The sequence below is a fragment of the Emydura macquarii genome, unplaced genomic scaffold, assembly GCF_026122565.2.
Source record: "Emydura macquarii macquarii isolate MOO-44397 ecotype Brisbane River unplaced genomic scaffold, CSIRO-AGI_Emac_v2 contig_2795, whole genome shotgun sequence".
NCBI lineage: Eukaryota > Metazoa > Chordata > Testudines > Chelidae > Emydura > Emydura macquarii.
In genome coordinates, this window is record NW_027132932.1 from 4,717,758 (window position 1) to 4,734,699 (window position 16,942).

The following is a 16,942-nucleotide window of genomic DNA, read 5'->3' on the forward strand; positions in this document are numbered from 1 at the left end:
ACCCTTGTCCACATGCTTGTTGATCCCCTCAAAGAGCTCTGGTAGATTAGTGAGGCATGATTTCCTTTTACAAAAACCATGTTGACTCTTCTCTAGCAAATCGTATTCATCTAAGTATCTGATAGTTTGTTCTTTACTAAAGTTTCAACCAATTTGCCTGGTACTGAAGTTAGGCTTACTGGCCCATAATTGTCAGCATTGCCTCTGGAGCCTTTTTAAAAAATTGGCATCCCATCAGCTATCCTCCAGTCATCTGGTGCAGAAGATGATTTAAATGATAGGTTATATACCACAGTTAGTAATTCTGCAATTTCACATTTGAGTTCCTTCTTGGGGTAGAGTAAGTTTCCTGTTGGATAGAGGAACTAATGCCAAGTGTTATTAATGAAGTATCTTGTCACATAGATAATATTTTAACTTATTCCTGGGGTATATAGGTCACAGGCTTGAAGATGCATCAATAATGTAGGATTATTCTGGTGTAGAGATGGAAAAGATTTATCAGATAGAGCCTATCCCCTGCCTAGAGCATTTTAGCATCAGCCAACTTTCTGAATCACATCATTATCCTCTTCTAAGACATTTTTCCTCATCTTTGCTCCATTTCCACCATTGTCTATCTCCAGGCTACACTCACAACTCTTGAGTTAAAACTTTCACTGCTAATTCCCTCTGCCATAGCAACTGTGCTAATAAGAAATGTTCATAGCACAGCTTCAGTTGTAGTGTGGACAGGGCCTGGCTGATTTTGTTTCTGTCATCAAGACTTTTAAGACTTTTTCACACATGGAAAAATCTTCTCTGCTGACACTTCTCTGTCAAGACACGTCATCGGATGGAAATCCTTTTATTAGTTAATTAGACTTGTAATTTGCTGGCATAGTTCCTTATATTGGATAAATTTCAGATGCTAAGCAAGCAAGCCAAGGATTTCTTCTTACTGCACACAGAAGATGATAAAATAGCTGATTGAGATGTTTCTCTTTGCATGGGAGATAATTGACAGCAGCTGAGTAACAGGAAAAAAGCATCCGAGTGTAGCACAGGTGTCTCTGCCTAATGAAATAATAATTACATGGAATTATTTGTTCCAGCCTATTAAATGTTAATTTGTACATTTCAGAATTTTGACTCTGACATCAGCAGTGTGGGGATAGATGGATGCTGGCAAGCTGACAGCCAGCGAATTCTCAACGAGGTGATGGTAGAACATTTTTTCCGACAAGGAATGCTGGATGTAGCTGAGGAACTCTGTCAGGTAACCATCACTCTGGATGTTTAACATTACCAAGAAGTAGAAATTATACCCCAGATAAACATCTTTAATTTCGCTAGCTGGAAACACTCAGCTGAAGTATTTAATGGTAAAGCGTAAATAGTTTAAAAAACGAGATACCCCTTTTTATTCTTTTTCTGGCCGTTTTTCTGGTAACTAAAAGGTGTGACTTTGTTTTTCAGGAATCTGGTCTTTCTATAGACCAAAGTCAAAAAGAACCATTTGTGGAGTTAAATCGAATATTGGAAGCATTAAAAGTTAGAGTTTTGAAACCTGCATTAGAGTGAGTTACTCAGTTTTCTTTATTTGTATACTTTAAGTGAAAATCTAAAGAGCGTTGGAAATCTTGGCATTGCTTTCAATACACTTTAAGGAGAGGGTCATAGTTTATTGGAGGTTTAGATATTATTCAGTGGCCCTTCCACATACAGCTGGTGCTGAACTTCTAGGTTCTTTCTCCTGGTTCAATGTTTAATTTGAATCACATATAGTATAATAATATTATTATTGTTTTAAGATCGCAGGAAAGAAAATGGTATCAGTTACAGAAACAGTTGTATGCCTTAAACAATGACATGGTAACTAGGTTACAGTGAAACACCGTAAGCTTACTTAAAAAGGATCTGATAGAGAATGCCAAGTACCTCCTGGAGGGTGGTGTATGTCCAGTTCCTGTTGACTTTAATAGGGGATGAGGGTGCTCAGGGCCCTGCAGGATCATGTTCAAATCTATTCATTTTGTCGGTTTTGCCTATCAAACTTCGATAAGAGAGATCACAAGAGACGGGAAAAGCAGGGGGATGAAGGTGCAGTGGTTTGAAGAATAGGTGCTCTTCATGCACTGGTGATAAGAAGTGAGTGATTGTCGTTAGCTTCACACTAGAGTTTTGCTCTTTCCTCGGGTATGCGGAGTCCCTGGTCCACCTGAGGTCAGATTGGGAAACTGGATTGCATGTGAAGTCCTGCTGTTGGACAGTGTTATCCTTTCTCCCAGTGGTAAGAGCCAGTGGAGAATGACATCTGATGTGCAAACAAAGACTAAATCCAGACTGTCTAGCATATGTTGATGAACCTCAGACCATAGTGTATCTTGGATTTAGTAGGCTTTACTCCCATTAGACCTGTAAGGGCAGTGGAAAATAAAGAAAAGCAAAGAAGAAAGGCAAGACAATGAAAAAATCCCCTCTTGTGGATTACACTGTGTTTTCCACCTTTCCAGCCCATAGATAACTCATTAGGCTGGGCTATACAACTTTCAGTTTAAAAAAGCATGCCACGTCGGAAGAGTTTTTGGAACTTGAGTCTGATTCTTAGCTTGCATCAAATTCTATGTAACTTAACTTTAACTTCTCTCTCCTATAAATAAGAAAAGACAAAGAGTGAGATGTTAAAATACATCTTTGGTAGCCTTTGATATTTATTCTGTAATACTAGAAACAGTAAAGCAAAGCAAACAGAAATCCTTTACATTTTATTACATATGGTCATCATGCATTTAGGATATCCAATATTCTTCATTGTTCAGTGAAGTAATTTTTATATGAGCAAAGATGTTTTTGCCCTGACATTTGTGTTCACTCATAGTCACTAGTCACTACTAGTCTTACAGTGTTAGTTTTACCTTGATAATCTATGGTCATGAAATCGGTGTCAAAGTCAGGTACAGTGACGTTGTAAAGTTTAAGCCTTTACTCCACATATGCTGAGTACCAAAATCTTTCTGTAGAACACGAGGAGGGTAACATAAATGATTACTCATTGAATATGCTAAGCTGAGTGGAATGTTAGCTGGTTCAGTGCCTCTGAACCGGATAATTACAAGCCATTAATAATCTAACAATGACCTGGATGTAGCAATAGAAACTGCCTCACCTGCCATTTACATACACCTATTTCTTGTACTTATTATAGTAGCACAACCTTAGTGAAGGCATTACCTGGGGATTGATAGCTGATTGCTATTAATGACTGTCATGTGCGCCTGAGATCATCAATTTCTCTTGGCTCCAGCTAACCACACATTTCCAGGAAATACCCTGTGCCTTGCTCATTGCTACTTATTTATTTCTGGTAGCTCCCACAATGTGCTAGGCACTTGCCAAACAGGAATGAAGGCATAATCTTTTCTTCAAGGAGCTCACGTTCCAAAGACAGAGGAGCAGACAGACAGTGGAAAAAAGTAGCGCAGCATATAAAGAAAGTGATTAAGTTGGTGGTTGATTACATCTTGGTTATAAAAAGTTATGTGAACAGTGCTTTAAACAGATAAATAGGTACTATAAGACAATTACTATAATTTGAGCTAGTTTCCCATGGGTGCCACAGCAGAAGTGGGCCTTCAGGAGGGAATTGAGTGGCCTTGTGGGTAAGTTCAAGAAGGTGTGATCCATGCATAGGAGCAGCATAGAAAGAGGCATGGCAATGTTTGTGTGAAAAGCCAACAAACTGCCGGACGAATCTGGCATCATTAAATATAGCTTTAAAAGAAGTGTTTTAAATGGTAGTCTCAAGTACTTGGGTGACCTGATCCCAAGGCTGTGCTACTGATATTGATGGTGTTGGAGCATAAAGGAGGAAGCAGAGAAAGAACCATTAATTACAGAATTAGCAGTCAGGAAGGGGAAGCTATCAGTGTTTCCTTAGTTGAAAAGGACAAACTTGATGGAGGGAGGGGTTGAAAACAGTAACAAATATCTGAGACTGGGCAGGTGGAGTCAAAGCAAAAAATATACACAACTACTCACTCTCTAGAAACAAACAAACAAAAAACCAACCACCTAAAGGTAATTGCTGGCTACTGTTTTTTAAAAGGAAGCCATTTTTTTAAATGGAACACTTTCAGATGAAAGTTCATGTGCCCGGATACAGTGGTAAAAGTTTCTGAAATAATAGAACGATCTATTTGCGTTACTGATCACCATTTAGATTATTAAAAATACAAACTATAAAACGTTAACATTCTAAGCTGAGTATTACATGTACTCACATTTATGTCTAGTTTACTTTTGACCAGTTATGCTGTTTGTTTACTTTTTGCATTTCATTCAGCTTGAGCAGGTAGGCTTCTTGATCCTGATCCTACGTTTTAGCCCCTGAGATTCCTGCACTTGTGCAGAGCCCCACTGACGTCAGAAGAGCTCTGCACAGGCAAGGAGGTCTGCTTACTCAGGTCAGCTTGCTGGGTTGGGGCCGTAGGTCCTTCGCAGATGGACCCCATGGCCTCTGTAGAGCTCTGCTGATTTCAGTGGGTCTCCGTGCAGGTGCAGGGGTTCGCTTCTGCAGAACAGCTTACAGGGTCTAGGCTTTAGATTGTGACTTCTTTAGGGAGTGGACGTTGTCTTCCTATGTGTCTGAACTGTCCTGAGCTCAGAGAGTCTTGATATTGATGGGGGGCTCTGAGCACTACTGCAATATAAAGATTAGATGAGAATGAAGCTAGACTTTGAAGGTTGTTTTTACAGAACCTGATTTTTGGGCTTAAATTAACCTATCGTTTCCATCTCACTTTAATTATGTACTGTATAGAAATAAATGTTCAGCTGGATTTGAATCACAGAGATGAATACGTACAAAAGCAAGTATTGTTCTGAAAGAAGTATTTGGGAGGGCAGATCATGCAGGGACAAATGCTTCATTTCAGAGCTCGGTAGAGCATTTATGGTGTTGAACTTAGTTAACAAAACGCGTGTCGCTTGGTGCTTTGGCAGGAATCTCTTTAATAAGAACAGACCATCCCATGCTGCTGTCTCTGATTGTGACATTAGTCGCATGGTTTGCTGAACACACTTTCCTATTTATGAGCCACTTAATCACTTTGTGGGTGACATTTGGTGGCACTTATTTCTTAGTAAGGGATTGAACAATAGCCAGCTGACCAGGACTACCATGGACAATATTTACATGATACTAGATTCCTGATTGAGAGGTTCTACTGATACATTCTTCAGTAACATTTGCCACCTAGAGGAGACTGCAGTGCTGACAGGCTTGGGTGAATCGAACCATCTGAGACCCACGCTGAAATTCAAGCAGCTAGGTTTACTGATTATCAGGGATCCTAGTTTTCCATGATAAAAACTCCAAAATTCTACGATAACCATAAAAATCTGCTGTTTTCCACAATTAAAATGAAACGCTGAACTATAGTTTCCCTACCCACAGTATATATAGGTATCAGTTGAACTCAATCTTTTATTGAGATATTTGCAATTTTTAAGCAAGTTCGAAGCCTACCAGTCCCATAAATCATTATAATAAATTAAAATTATAGAATTGTAGTTTGTATTTCTTACATGTACCAAATACTTTTGTGTCTGTATTCGATGTAATAGAACCCCATTTATTCAAGTCATTAACTGGCTCTCTGTATTAACCAAACTACCAGCAGCCTGGGGCTGACAGCATCGGGGCCCCGGGCGGTGGGGCTGACTTCTGGAGCCCCCGTTGCCTGGGGCTAACTGCCCAGGTGCTCCCCCAACCCCTGCATCTTAAAATAAGGAATAGAAATCTCTTCCAGTTCTCCTGATTATCTGATCTCTCCCTGGTCCGAGTTAGATTGGATAAACAGGGTTCCATGTTTTTGTTTTTATTTTTTCACAAAATGTAAAAATTAAAGATTCTCTGTAAAAATGCAAATTCCGTGTTTTTCCATGGCAAACAGCTTTCTAGGATCTCTGCTGATTTCCACCAGGCATCATTAAAAGTTCAAGACAACAGTTGTGGTTTCAAGCCCACAATGCTTAAATCAGGATTGTGACTCTTTCATTGCAATAAAATTGAAGTACACATTTGCTTGTTTTGAGATGAAAGACCGCCCTACCCAAGTGATTTTTACTAAGGTCTGGTTTACACTTACCTTCAAATTCAGTGGCAGTGGACAGGAGTTACGCAAACTACAGAGAGCAGTTTGCGTAACTCCCGTCGACTTCATAACTCCTCTTCTACGCAGTGTCTTCACTGTGTTGCACCACTTGAAGGGGTGGTTTTAACGTGTCGACTTCTGGATCGATTGAGCGGGTCTTCGCTGACCATGCAATCGATCCAGATAGATCAATCTGACAGCGGTGAATTTGCCATACCCTGAGTGATTGAAATGTTTTTGTTATGGCAGGGTAGTATATTTTCTTGTTTTTGGATTGTTAATTTCACCCGGAATAAAGTGGGGGTGGACCGCAGGCAGCTCTTTCTTTTAAAAGACATGATTTATTACATCACTCCCTTGATCAGAGGTGCTCTTCCACCTTAATAGGACTCCAGATAAAAAGTAGGTATCCTTAAGTAACGCTAATGACAAATAGGCATGACTGATGTTACTAGAATTTGGGCTTTATTAAAAGGCTTCTTAAAGGGACAAGATCAGATTGGTTTTGGCCCAGCCCTGCTGAAAACCTCAAAATGAGGTTTCATAAAATCTAAACAATATAAATGTTTCCATGAAACTCTTTAGAATGTTCCAGTGCATTTTATTTGGTTTGTATATAAACATTGCCCTGTGGCATTTGCAACTCAAACATTGCAGTGTTGTGATAGTGCAGGGCAGCAGGAAAGTGAGATTGACTGGGCTATTTTTAGTGTTCAAGCTGAAGATAACAGAAAATACAATAATAGCATAATCAGTACAAAGTGCAGTTATTAAAACAAAGATTTGTTTTAAATGTCAGGTTAAATGTTAGTAAAACCTGTTTTAAAGAGCTCCCAGTAGAGACTTCTTGGGCACACATCCATAGGGCTGGTGATTCAGTAGATGACATCTGGAGAGTATGGGGAGGGGCACCATGTTCTTTAAGGTTCAGTCTTTGGGTGATATCTAAAATAGAAGTCCTGACAATTTGTGGCTATTAAAGATCCTGTAGCAACACTATATGGGTATTAATCCCAGTGTCTTGGTCAAATTCCAACTGTATATTCTGCTTAATTATACTCCTACAGTTTTAGCTTGATACAGGGTATATACTTCCTGTCCTAGGTTGTTGGGTAGTGTTACTGAGTGCTGTTAACCAAGGCTGTGCTATTCAACCCCAAAAGTGATGGCATTTAAATGATGGATTAAGTGATCCCTTTGTATGTATATGTATTCCTTGCCTGAGTGGTGAGGCTTAATTATTTGTAAAATGTTTTGAGATCTTTTGAATGCTGAGTATTATAGCGGAAGTGCAGGATACAGAGCCTTATTCTTACTGAGTTGCTCCTTGAAGTGAATGTTACAATTTTAACAATTCTGCACTGTTGTAGGCTGATACTGATTTTTTTTCCCCAATTTTTTTTAGGTGGGCAGTATCTAACCGAGAAATGCTTATGGCTCAGAATAGTTCTTTGGAATTTAAACTACACAGGCTATATTTCATTAGTTTATTGATGGGTGGAACAGCAAATCAGAGAGAGGCACTGCAATATGCTAAAAATTTTCAGCCATTTGCTCTAAACCATCAGAAAGGTAAGTGAGTTTTAGTTGTTTTTAAATTTGTAACACATTCAGTACTTGGCACTCAGTTTGACTTGCCTTTGTATCCTGTTGCTGTTTTTTGTCATGTCACTTATTTACTTTCCAGGGGAAGGTGTGGAGGCCTTTTCTTAAAATAAAAATATATTCAAGAGCAAGTTGTGATGCCACAACGAATTCTTAACTGTTAACAAACACAAGGAATAATGTGCTAAGAGCAGCAGTACGTAGGCATTAGAACATTGAAGTGAGTAGCTGGCAGGTTGAGCTGAGTATTCATCTCTCCAGAAATCCTACGGTAGAATTACAGCCATAAAATAATTACATACCTGTTTTAAGCACACTAGCTGGAAAGTGAGGGGGTGGGATTCATGGATTAGTGAGACTGACACTTCAGATAGAGGAAGATACCGCCAATCTGCCTTCTTTCTGTGCAGTCTCTTCACACTTCCTACATCCCTGGTTTAAAGCTTGTATAATCTTTGGGGATACAACTGGTAGAACAAGACATTGATCAGGTTTGATACTGACATTCCATCTGCTGCCATGGAAGGCATTGGGAGGAGAGACAACTTGAGTATATTATTCAGCTGACTTTTTTAAAGTCACTTACCTGATATTTTGCTTTTTTCTCTTCCACTCTTCTTCATCCCTCTGATCTCTCCCACCCATTTCCATTCCCACTCCTCTGATTTCTCCTTGCTTTGCAGCATCTCCCATAAGTAGCTAATTTTTCCAAACAGGCTAACACAGAATGTTTTAGTTGCCCATCATTTTAATGCTTTTGAAACATGTCCCTGCATCCTTCGACTTGACTTATTTTTATCTGTTAAAGGTGACAAGCACATATATTCAAACTATGGTTATAATGTGGCTGAGTTTTTTATTTAGGTCTCCTCTAATATAGATAACTTTGCCAGGGTAAAGTATACAAAAATAGACATAAATGGTGTTTGGGCAGGTCTGGTATTGCAGCTGTATGTGACAATATCAAGGTTTTTTTTATCATGAGTTTTTCAGATGATTTGCTCTCCTGACAAGCTGGGAAGACTTAAGCTGCGAGTTAAACATGCCTTCTCAAATGAGAGCCAGTAAAAATTTAATTCCATACCATTGTATATTTCATTTATGCTGTTGTCAGTTGGCTTGGGGGTGTGTGCTCTTTCAGGGGGCTGTCCAGATAGCTGGTTCCGCAGACCTCGATAGTACTACCTGGTGTTGTTAAGTGCTCCAGGCTGGATGTTATTGCCTCAGTAGCACTGTTTAGGCTGCTCATTGCTTCTGTCCTTGGATCTTGAATGTTATTAGCAGATAGTGCAGCATGTTAGCTCAGCAGACTGTGATGTAACTCGTAAAGGAAGATCACAGGTACGGTTCGGGGCACTTGGCCAGGTTTATTGTCAAGGAAGCACGGTACTAGCTCCCTGGATCAATGTCTATAGGCTGTAGTCCTGGACCTTGGACTAATAATCCATGCTTCAGCCTCATCCAGGTTCCTGCCACCTGTTGGTAGGGGAAAAGTAAACATTTTTAGTGCTAGGCTCTGCTTATTGAGAAAGGCTGACATCTGACAGCTGCTCAGATGTTCGGCACATTGGAAGTAGACCAGGTAGAAGCAGATTAGTGGGCAGAGTGAAGGTGATGGCAGAAGTGCAAAAATAACTCAGTCTATTCCATAACACTGCGGTCTGTTCTGGTTACAGAATGATATCTGTTTCATAGTGATCTTACCCACATTTGATATTGAAGTGTGTGTATATTTCTGAATCTCTGGTAACGCAACTAATTATTGTTGACTCAGTATACATTACACAGGAAATAAATGTAATTTTAAAGGGGAAAAACTCAGACTAATCTTCCCATTATAACATAAAGCAATGTAAAATGTGATAGCTAAAGATTGTTTTTTGTTCTTCACAGATATTCAGGTTTTGATGGGCAGCCTGGTGTACCTGAGACAGGGTATAGAGAACTCTCCATACGTTCATCTGTTAGATGCAAACCAGTGGGCAGACATCTGTGACATCTTCACAAGGGACGCCTGTGCTCTCCTGGGTCTCTCGGTCGAATCACCCCTCAGTGTTAGGTACGCTATCTCCCACTGAAATGTTTTGGGTCGGCGTGCCTAAGCTTTTCCAAGCTGTGGGCTGTAATGCTAACCTGATAGGAATGCAAGAGACTTGCTTAACTTTCATTAAATAGAGCCAGTTGTAAAACCTGGAAACTACAGGTTCCAGCATGCAGTGCGTCGTCTTGAGCCGGGTGGCCGTCTCTTCAGCTCCAAATAGAACATTGTGTGCTGGGACTCTGAGCTTCTGTATTAAAGATGAAGGTGGCAACCAGCCACCTTGTGCTAGGACAAGCGTGTGAAAATTTGTACCACAACTTGACACTTAAAAACAAAAAAGCCTGAACCAGTTATCTACCTGCTAACACTTTTGGTCCATCTTGTTATCTTTAATTCCATTTGCTCACTTTGCATTGGTTCTGTGTTGAAGTTTTGTTTCTTAATATGATAGGATATGATAAAATTTACAGTCTGCTCATGGGAATTCAAGATATGCAAAGATGAAATCTTGCGCTTTCATGGGAACTGGTGTTTCCCAGCTCTGTGGTGAATATTAACAACACTGTGTTTAACTGAAAATACGGAAATCTGATTTTTTTTTACAAGTATAGTGGCCTACAGCAGTCAAAGCTTAAACCACCCTTTGCCCAGATAGTGAAGAATTAACCGCCCCTTGGCCTTTCAGCTGTACATCCCTCAAATGCACTGTACTTATGACCTGACTTTTTTTTTTTTTAAGATGTTAGATAAGAAATGGGTTTCCTCCTTCAGTGGACTCAATCCTATGGAAGTGCCACTATTTTTTCTTGGTTATCTGCTTGCTTGTTACTGTTATAGACTCATAGATTTTAAGGTCAGAAGGGACCAATATGATAATCTAGTCTGACTCCTGCACAACGCAGGCTACAGAACCTTACCCACCCACTCCTGTAATAGACCCCTAACCTATGACTGAGTTATTGAAGTCTTCAGATCATGGTTTAAAGACTTCAAGGTACAGAGAATCCACCAGCAAGTGGCCCGTACCCCTTTCTGCAGAGGAAGGCAAAAAAAACCCAAAACCTAGGGCCTCTGCCAATCTGCCCTGGGGAAAAATTCTTTCCTGACCCCAAATATGGCGATCAGCTAAACCCTAAGCATGTGGGCAAGACTCACTAGCCAGAAACCCAGGAAAGAATTCTCTGTAATAACTCAGAACCCACCCCATCTAACATCCCATCACAGGCCATTGGGCATATCTACTGCTAGTAATCAAAGATCAGTTAATTGCCAAACTAGGCTGTCCCATCATACTATCCCCTGCATAAATGTATCAAGCTCAGTTTTGAAGCCAGCTAGGTTTTTTGCTCCCACTGCTCTCCTTTGAAGGCTATTCCAGAACTTCACTCCTCTGATGGTTAGAAACCTGCATCTAATTTCAAGTCTAAACTTCCTGATGGTGAGTTTATATCAATTTGTTCTTGTGTCCACATTGGCGCTGAATTTAAATAATTCCTCTCCCTCTCTGGTATTTATCCCGCTGATGTATTTATAGAGAGCAATCATATCTCTCCATAACCTTCTTTTGGTTAGGCTAAACAAGCCAAGCTCTATGAGTCTCCTCTCATAAGGCAAGTTTTCCATTCCTTGGATCATCCTATTGGAATTCATCTTTCTTAAACGTGGGAGACCAGAACTGCACACAGTATTCCAGATGAGGTCTCACCAGTTAGTTACATACCTGCTTAGTTGACCACTTTTAAAGAGGTACAAACTCACTACAGCAGCATTTCACAGACATTTCATTAACGTCTACCCAAGTATTAGTATGAAATGTTTTTCTGTGGATTTCTTTTGGAGCGAGGTTCATGCATTGGAATGGAGCAGCAGAATGGAAAGGAAAAGTATGCCTGAATCTACATCCTTCTGTAGCAGCATTTATTGATTAATGTTAGTTTGTGGATGTAAAAATGAGCACTAAGGAAAATGTGTCCCTGTAATAGATTTTTTAGTCCATCTTTTTTCCCTGCAGAACAATATCTAGGGAATTAATTGTCACTCACTGACGTTTTAATGGCCCTTGCATTGACTGAGTAATGTGCACAGTTCATTATCAGTACAAGTGTATGAGTCGCTACCACTGAGGTGGAAAAATCCCCTCCCTTGTATTGATACTTGTGTTGATTAGATAGCTGCTTTGGGCCCCAAGTGAAATCAATTGAACTGTGATGTTTTTATTGTGCATGTGTTATTGACATTCATGGCATAAACAAGCCTGTTCTAAAATGTGGCTACTGCACATACATAGCAAATACTTTAAAAATTAAACCACTTTGAAATAAAAGCCTGCCTACAAAATTTCATTTTCTAAAACTTTGGAGCCAGGACCATTTCTCCTTTTATGGCTGTTACCACTCAGGAAAAAGATCATGGTATCATTGTGGATAGTTCTCTGAAAACATCCACTCGGTGTGCAGCAGCAGTCAAAAAAGCTAACAGAATGTTGGGAATCATTAGGAAAGGGGTAGGTAAGACAGAAAATATCATATTGCCTCTTTATAAATCCATGGTACATCCACATCTTGAATACTGCGTGCAGATCTGGTCACCCCATCTCAAAAAAGATATATTGGAATTAGAAAAGGTACAGGAAAGGGCAACTAAAATGATTAGGGATATGGAAATGGAAAAGCTTCCATATGAGGAGATTAATAAGACTGGGACTTTTCAGCTTGGAAAAGGGACAATTAAGGGGAGATATGATATAGACCTCTGTCATGACTGGTGTGGAGAAAATAAATAAAGAAGTGTTATTTACTCCTTTTCATCACACGAGAACTAGGGGTCACCAAATTAAATTAATAGGCAACAGGTTTAAAACTAATCAAAGGAAGTATTTCTTCACCTAACGCATGGTCAACCTGGGGAACTCCTTGCCAGAGGTGGTTGTGAGAAATATGAGAAATAACGGGGTTCAAAAAAGAACTAGCTACGTTCATGGAGGATAGATCCATCAATGGCTATTGGCTAGGATGGGCAGGGATTGCTGTTTGCCAGAGGCTGGGAATGATCGACAAAATGGATCACTTGATTACCTGCTCTGTTCATTCCCTCTGAAGCACCTGGCATTGGCCACTTTCAGAAGAGAGGATATTGGGCTAGAAGGACCATTGGTCTGACCCACTATGGCCGTTCTTATGCTGTTCAGTGGCTTACAACATTGGGGATTCAATCCCATTGGGGCCCTTTGGGCCTGATCTAAAACCCATTGAAGTCTGTAGAAAGACTGCCATTGGCTTCAGGAGGCTTTGAATCGGGCTCCTTAAGCACTACTGCAATCCAAATAAACAGTAATGTACTAAATCAATTTCTTTTAGCTACTGTTAGTCTTCAGAAGGCTCTCTGACATCCCTCAGCTATTTTCTTTCAGGACCTCTAAGTGAGATGGCGCTTTTGTTTGTGCAGAATATAAATCTTCCATGTGTAATGCTAGCTAATGCTGTGGCTTTTTGTCTCCCTTTACTGGCTATACCACAGATAACGGTTTGAATTGGCTACTGTCTCTGAGGTAGTGGATTTGATTCTTTAGCTCAGCTGCTAGAGATTCATGCTTTTAGAGTCAGAGGTCCCGGGTGTAGTCCCCACAGACGACCCTGTGACTACACCTGGGACTAAACCTCTCAATGCTCCTACGAAGGAACCAGGGTTGTCACAGCTGATAAAACTTGCACAAATAGTGAAGTGACTTTGCCAAAGCAAAATAGCAGTAGCAGAGCTGGGATTAGAACTCTTGGCTCCCATTCCTGTCAGTTAATTTGATGTGGGCTAAATGTATACTCAATGCAAAATAGTCATACTTTTCAGTTAATTTGCTGAAAATCATTTCCACACTTATTGTGGCAATCTCATGGAGCACTGCAAAGGAACAGAATATGCTGGGGTAACAGGAAGCTCCTGGAACCACCCAGCTGGAGACCACATTTGGAACATAAACAGAACAAGTTGCATTACTTTCCTCAGATCCATTCTGTGGAGACTCCCCCTCCATCTGAATCCCGGGGACCACAGGTAAAGAGATCTGTAGTCTCTAGAAGTTACACTAACACACTATTAAAGGTGTGATTGTGCTCCATGTATCCGTAGGCTGCATTCAGACCACATTTTGGCCATGCCAGTTATGTAACAGTCTCTCTACCACTTGTAAAGCTGTGCAATTGCCAGCTCCCTTTTTCTCTTGGACAGTGGATGCCAAAATAAAAGGTACAGTAAATCAGATTATTGATGTGCTCTGCTTAAATTGTTACTCTTCAGCTTGTTGTACATAACAGAACCCAGAAGCCCAGCAATCTGCAGTCTTGTTTGTTGTGTAGTAATACAGTAGACAAGAATGGAATGAGGAAATATGACAGTCTTGTGTCCCCAGTAACTTTCTAATGAAGTAGAGCTATGAGAAGTGTTCGTTAGCACAGGATGCTGTTTTAAAATATTTCTGTGCATTCTGCAGTTTTTCAGCAGGTTGCGTCGCATTGCCAGCCTTAATTAATATCAAAGCTGTGATTGAGCAAAGACAGTGCACTGGAGTTTGGAACCAGAAAGATGAATTGCCGGTGAGTATGCGCTGTACTTTCTGAGAGGCCGGGATTTGGACAATGAGCAAACCTTTGAGTTTCTCTTATCCTGAAAATGTGTGCGGATTTTCTGTTACCCCAAAAGTCAATGTGAATTATATAATTGCTAAAACACCCAGTAGTGTGTGCTGCCATAAAAACAGGGAGGGAAAAATCAAATTGTTATATTACCCTTGTTCAGCCAGGCCTGAGCTCCATCCACAGGTTGCTGGAGTGTTGCCACAACACTGGGTGGGCTTGAATTGACCAGGAATGACATCACTATGTGCGGTGATTGGTAGATTGAATTGGGACCCACAGTCGCACTTCAGGAGGAGCTTGTTCACAGTAAAATCTGTGTGACCACGTCCATGAAACGTTTCAAGGCTCTCTGCTCCCGCTTTGAGAGGGAGAAAACTTTCTAGCTGTTGCGCTGAGCAGCAGCAGACTTGGCATTCCTGCATAAGGATCCATATGTAGTACCAGTGGTGTCTATGTGGGGATCAGTCCAATATAGCTTTTTATTATCCTGAGTGTGGAATCTTGTCTGAGGTGGGTGACTAGTTCATGGACTGGAGTCCCAAAAGAATGACTGGAAAAAAAGTGGTTTAGCAAAGGATCATCCAGCAGATGTGGATTAGTTCATATTACTTATGTGGCTTCTTGCATATTCTAAACACCTCACAAATATTAGCTAATCAGTTTTCACCACATCCCTGTGAGGTGCTGAAGGTATGGAAAACGTTGTTATTTTACATACAAGGAAACTGAGAGGTTAAAAGACTCAGTCAGAGCCAGGATTAGAAATCGGGAGTTCCTAGTCCCGTCCTTTTCCTAAATCACTGAGCCACACTTTCCTCTCTCTCTGTTTTTGCACTCTTCTCTTCCTGAAATCATATAACCCTCCTGCCTAATGAGTGGTGGAGGAATTTTTGCATCTTCTGCATTGGTATCTGACTGGAGTGATGCCAAGAAATTACATGACTGTTGATGTGAATCATATCAGTATTAGTGGTGGGAGTTTTAAAAGCACCTTAAATGTGGATAATCAGTTCTAGTTAATTTCTAATGGATATTAGTCATCAGTTCCCTTAGCCAGCTTTGGAAATCTCTGTCTAGAACAGATAAATCTTGTTGGATCATCAGGTCCATTTCCCTGCCAGTGCTGCTTTATTTTACAGTGCATACCTACAAGTGATGTGTCAACACAACACGCTGCTTTGAAAATCATACACCAATTTAATTTAAGATCACTCTGAGATATTTTTGGCTTTAGGTTTCCCATTCATCAACACAAGAGATTCTGCTGCATTTAAAGCTGTATTGAAATTTGTTTAATGGCCACTGCATAGAGTAGTGATGACTGTCTGCTGGAAATGCAATTGCACAAGATAAATGGTGATTTTAATTAATGTATTATTTTATACAGATTGAAGTGGACCTTGGTAAAAAGTGCTGGTATCACTCAATATTTGCTTGTCCCATCCTTCGTCAGCAAACAACAGATAATAACCCACCTATGAAACTGGTCTGTGGTCATATTATATCAAGAGATGCTCTGAATAAAATGTTTAATGGCAGCAAGTAAGTCTCATTCTTTCTCTTTTAACAAAGTGTGGGCAGGGACTAATTTTAAGGTTAAAATAGTGAGTTTGGGGAGAGAGAAGATTCCATAAATGCAGAATCAGTGGAAGCTAGTTGAAATCCTGGTGGCTGACTTCCAAGCAGAATAGCATTGTTAGTGCACTAGAACAGAATAGTTCCAGAGGGGTAGCTGTGTTAGTCTGTATACAGCAAGAGTTCTGTAGCACTTTAAAGACTAACAATTTTAATTTCAGCAGGCATAAGCTTTCATGAGCCTCAGCTCACTTCCTCAGATGCAGTAGATAGAAATGATACAGCAAATAGGTAACACATATAGGAGGCAACATATACATATACAAGCGCATAGAGAACAATGGGGTAGGTGGATAAAACAGAATAGCGTTAGCTGGCTGTATATTATATTCTTCTACTACACTGAAAGACCTAATATAAGAATCTCAATAGATAGGGTTATATCATTTTGAAAAATTACCTTTCCGTTTTACAGGAACTATAAGTACCAATGAATTATTGTTTCATGAAGACTCAGGCTTTCTTGTTGTGTTTTCTGTTGAGAGCAAGGTTAATCACTCACCAAACGAGAGTTCTGTGGCACTTTAAAGACTAACAAATTAAATTTAAAGTGCCACAGAACTCTCGTTGTTTTTGCTGTATACAGACTAACACGGCTACCCCTCTGGAACAACTCACCAAACACTTTAAAAAAAAAAAAAAAAAAAAAGCGAGAGAGAGGGTGGGGAGGGGAGATCCTTGGAGGACACCAGTGTAGTCAAATAACTTTGAGTAGATGAATATTTCTGCCATGGTAATTTCATGTTATTAATTAGCTACTTAGATGTGGAAGGGTGGGAAAGGACTGTGGGGAATAAGGAAAGTAGAACCTTACAGCTCTTGGTAATTCTGCTTTAGGAGACACAGCAGCTATAAAGCATAGACAGTTGCACAATATAAACTTAGTTTTGGACCAA

At 40.1% G+C, this 16,942-nt stretch overlaps 1 protein-coding gene across 2 annotated transcripts in view; it reads left to right on the top strand.

Moving 5' to 3' along the window:
- RMND5A (required for meiotic nuclear division 5 homolog A) overlaps positions 1 to 16,942 on the top strand; it is a 38,861-nt gene that overhangs the window by 19,572 nt on the left and 2,347 nt on the right. For both annotated transcript variants that reach the window (XM_067567620.1, XM_067567621.1), the window contains exons 3-8: positions 1,124 to 1,258; positions 1,459 to 1,559; positions 7,543 to 7,709; positions 9,636 to 9,801; positions 14,267 to 14,369; positions 15,799 to 15,953. In XM_067567620.1, the coding sequence (XP_067423721.1) occupies positions 1,124 to 1,258; positions 1,459 to 1,559; positions 7,543 to 7,709; positions 9,636 to 9,801; positions 14,267 to 14,369; positions 15,799 to 15,953 (827 nt within the window). The remainder of the gene's footprint in view (positions 1 to 1,123; positions 1,259 to 1,458; positions 1,560 to 7,542; positions 7,710 to 9,635; positions 9,802 to 14,266; positions 14,370 to 15,798; positions 15,954 to 16,942) is intronic.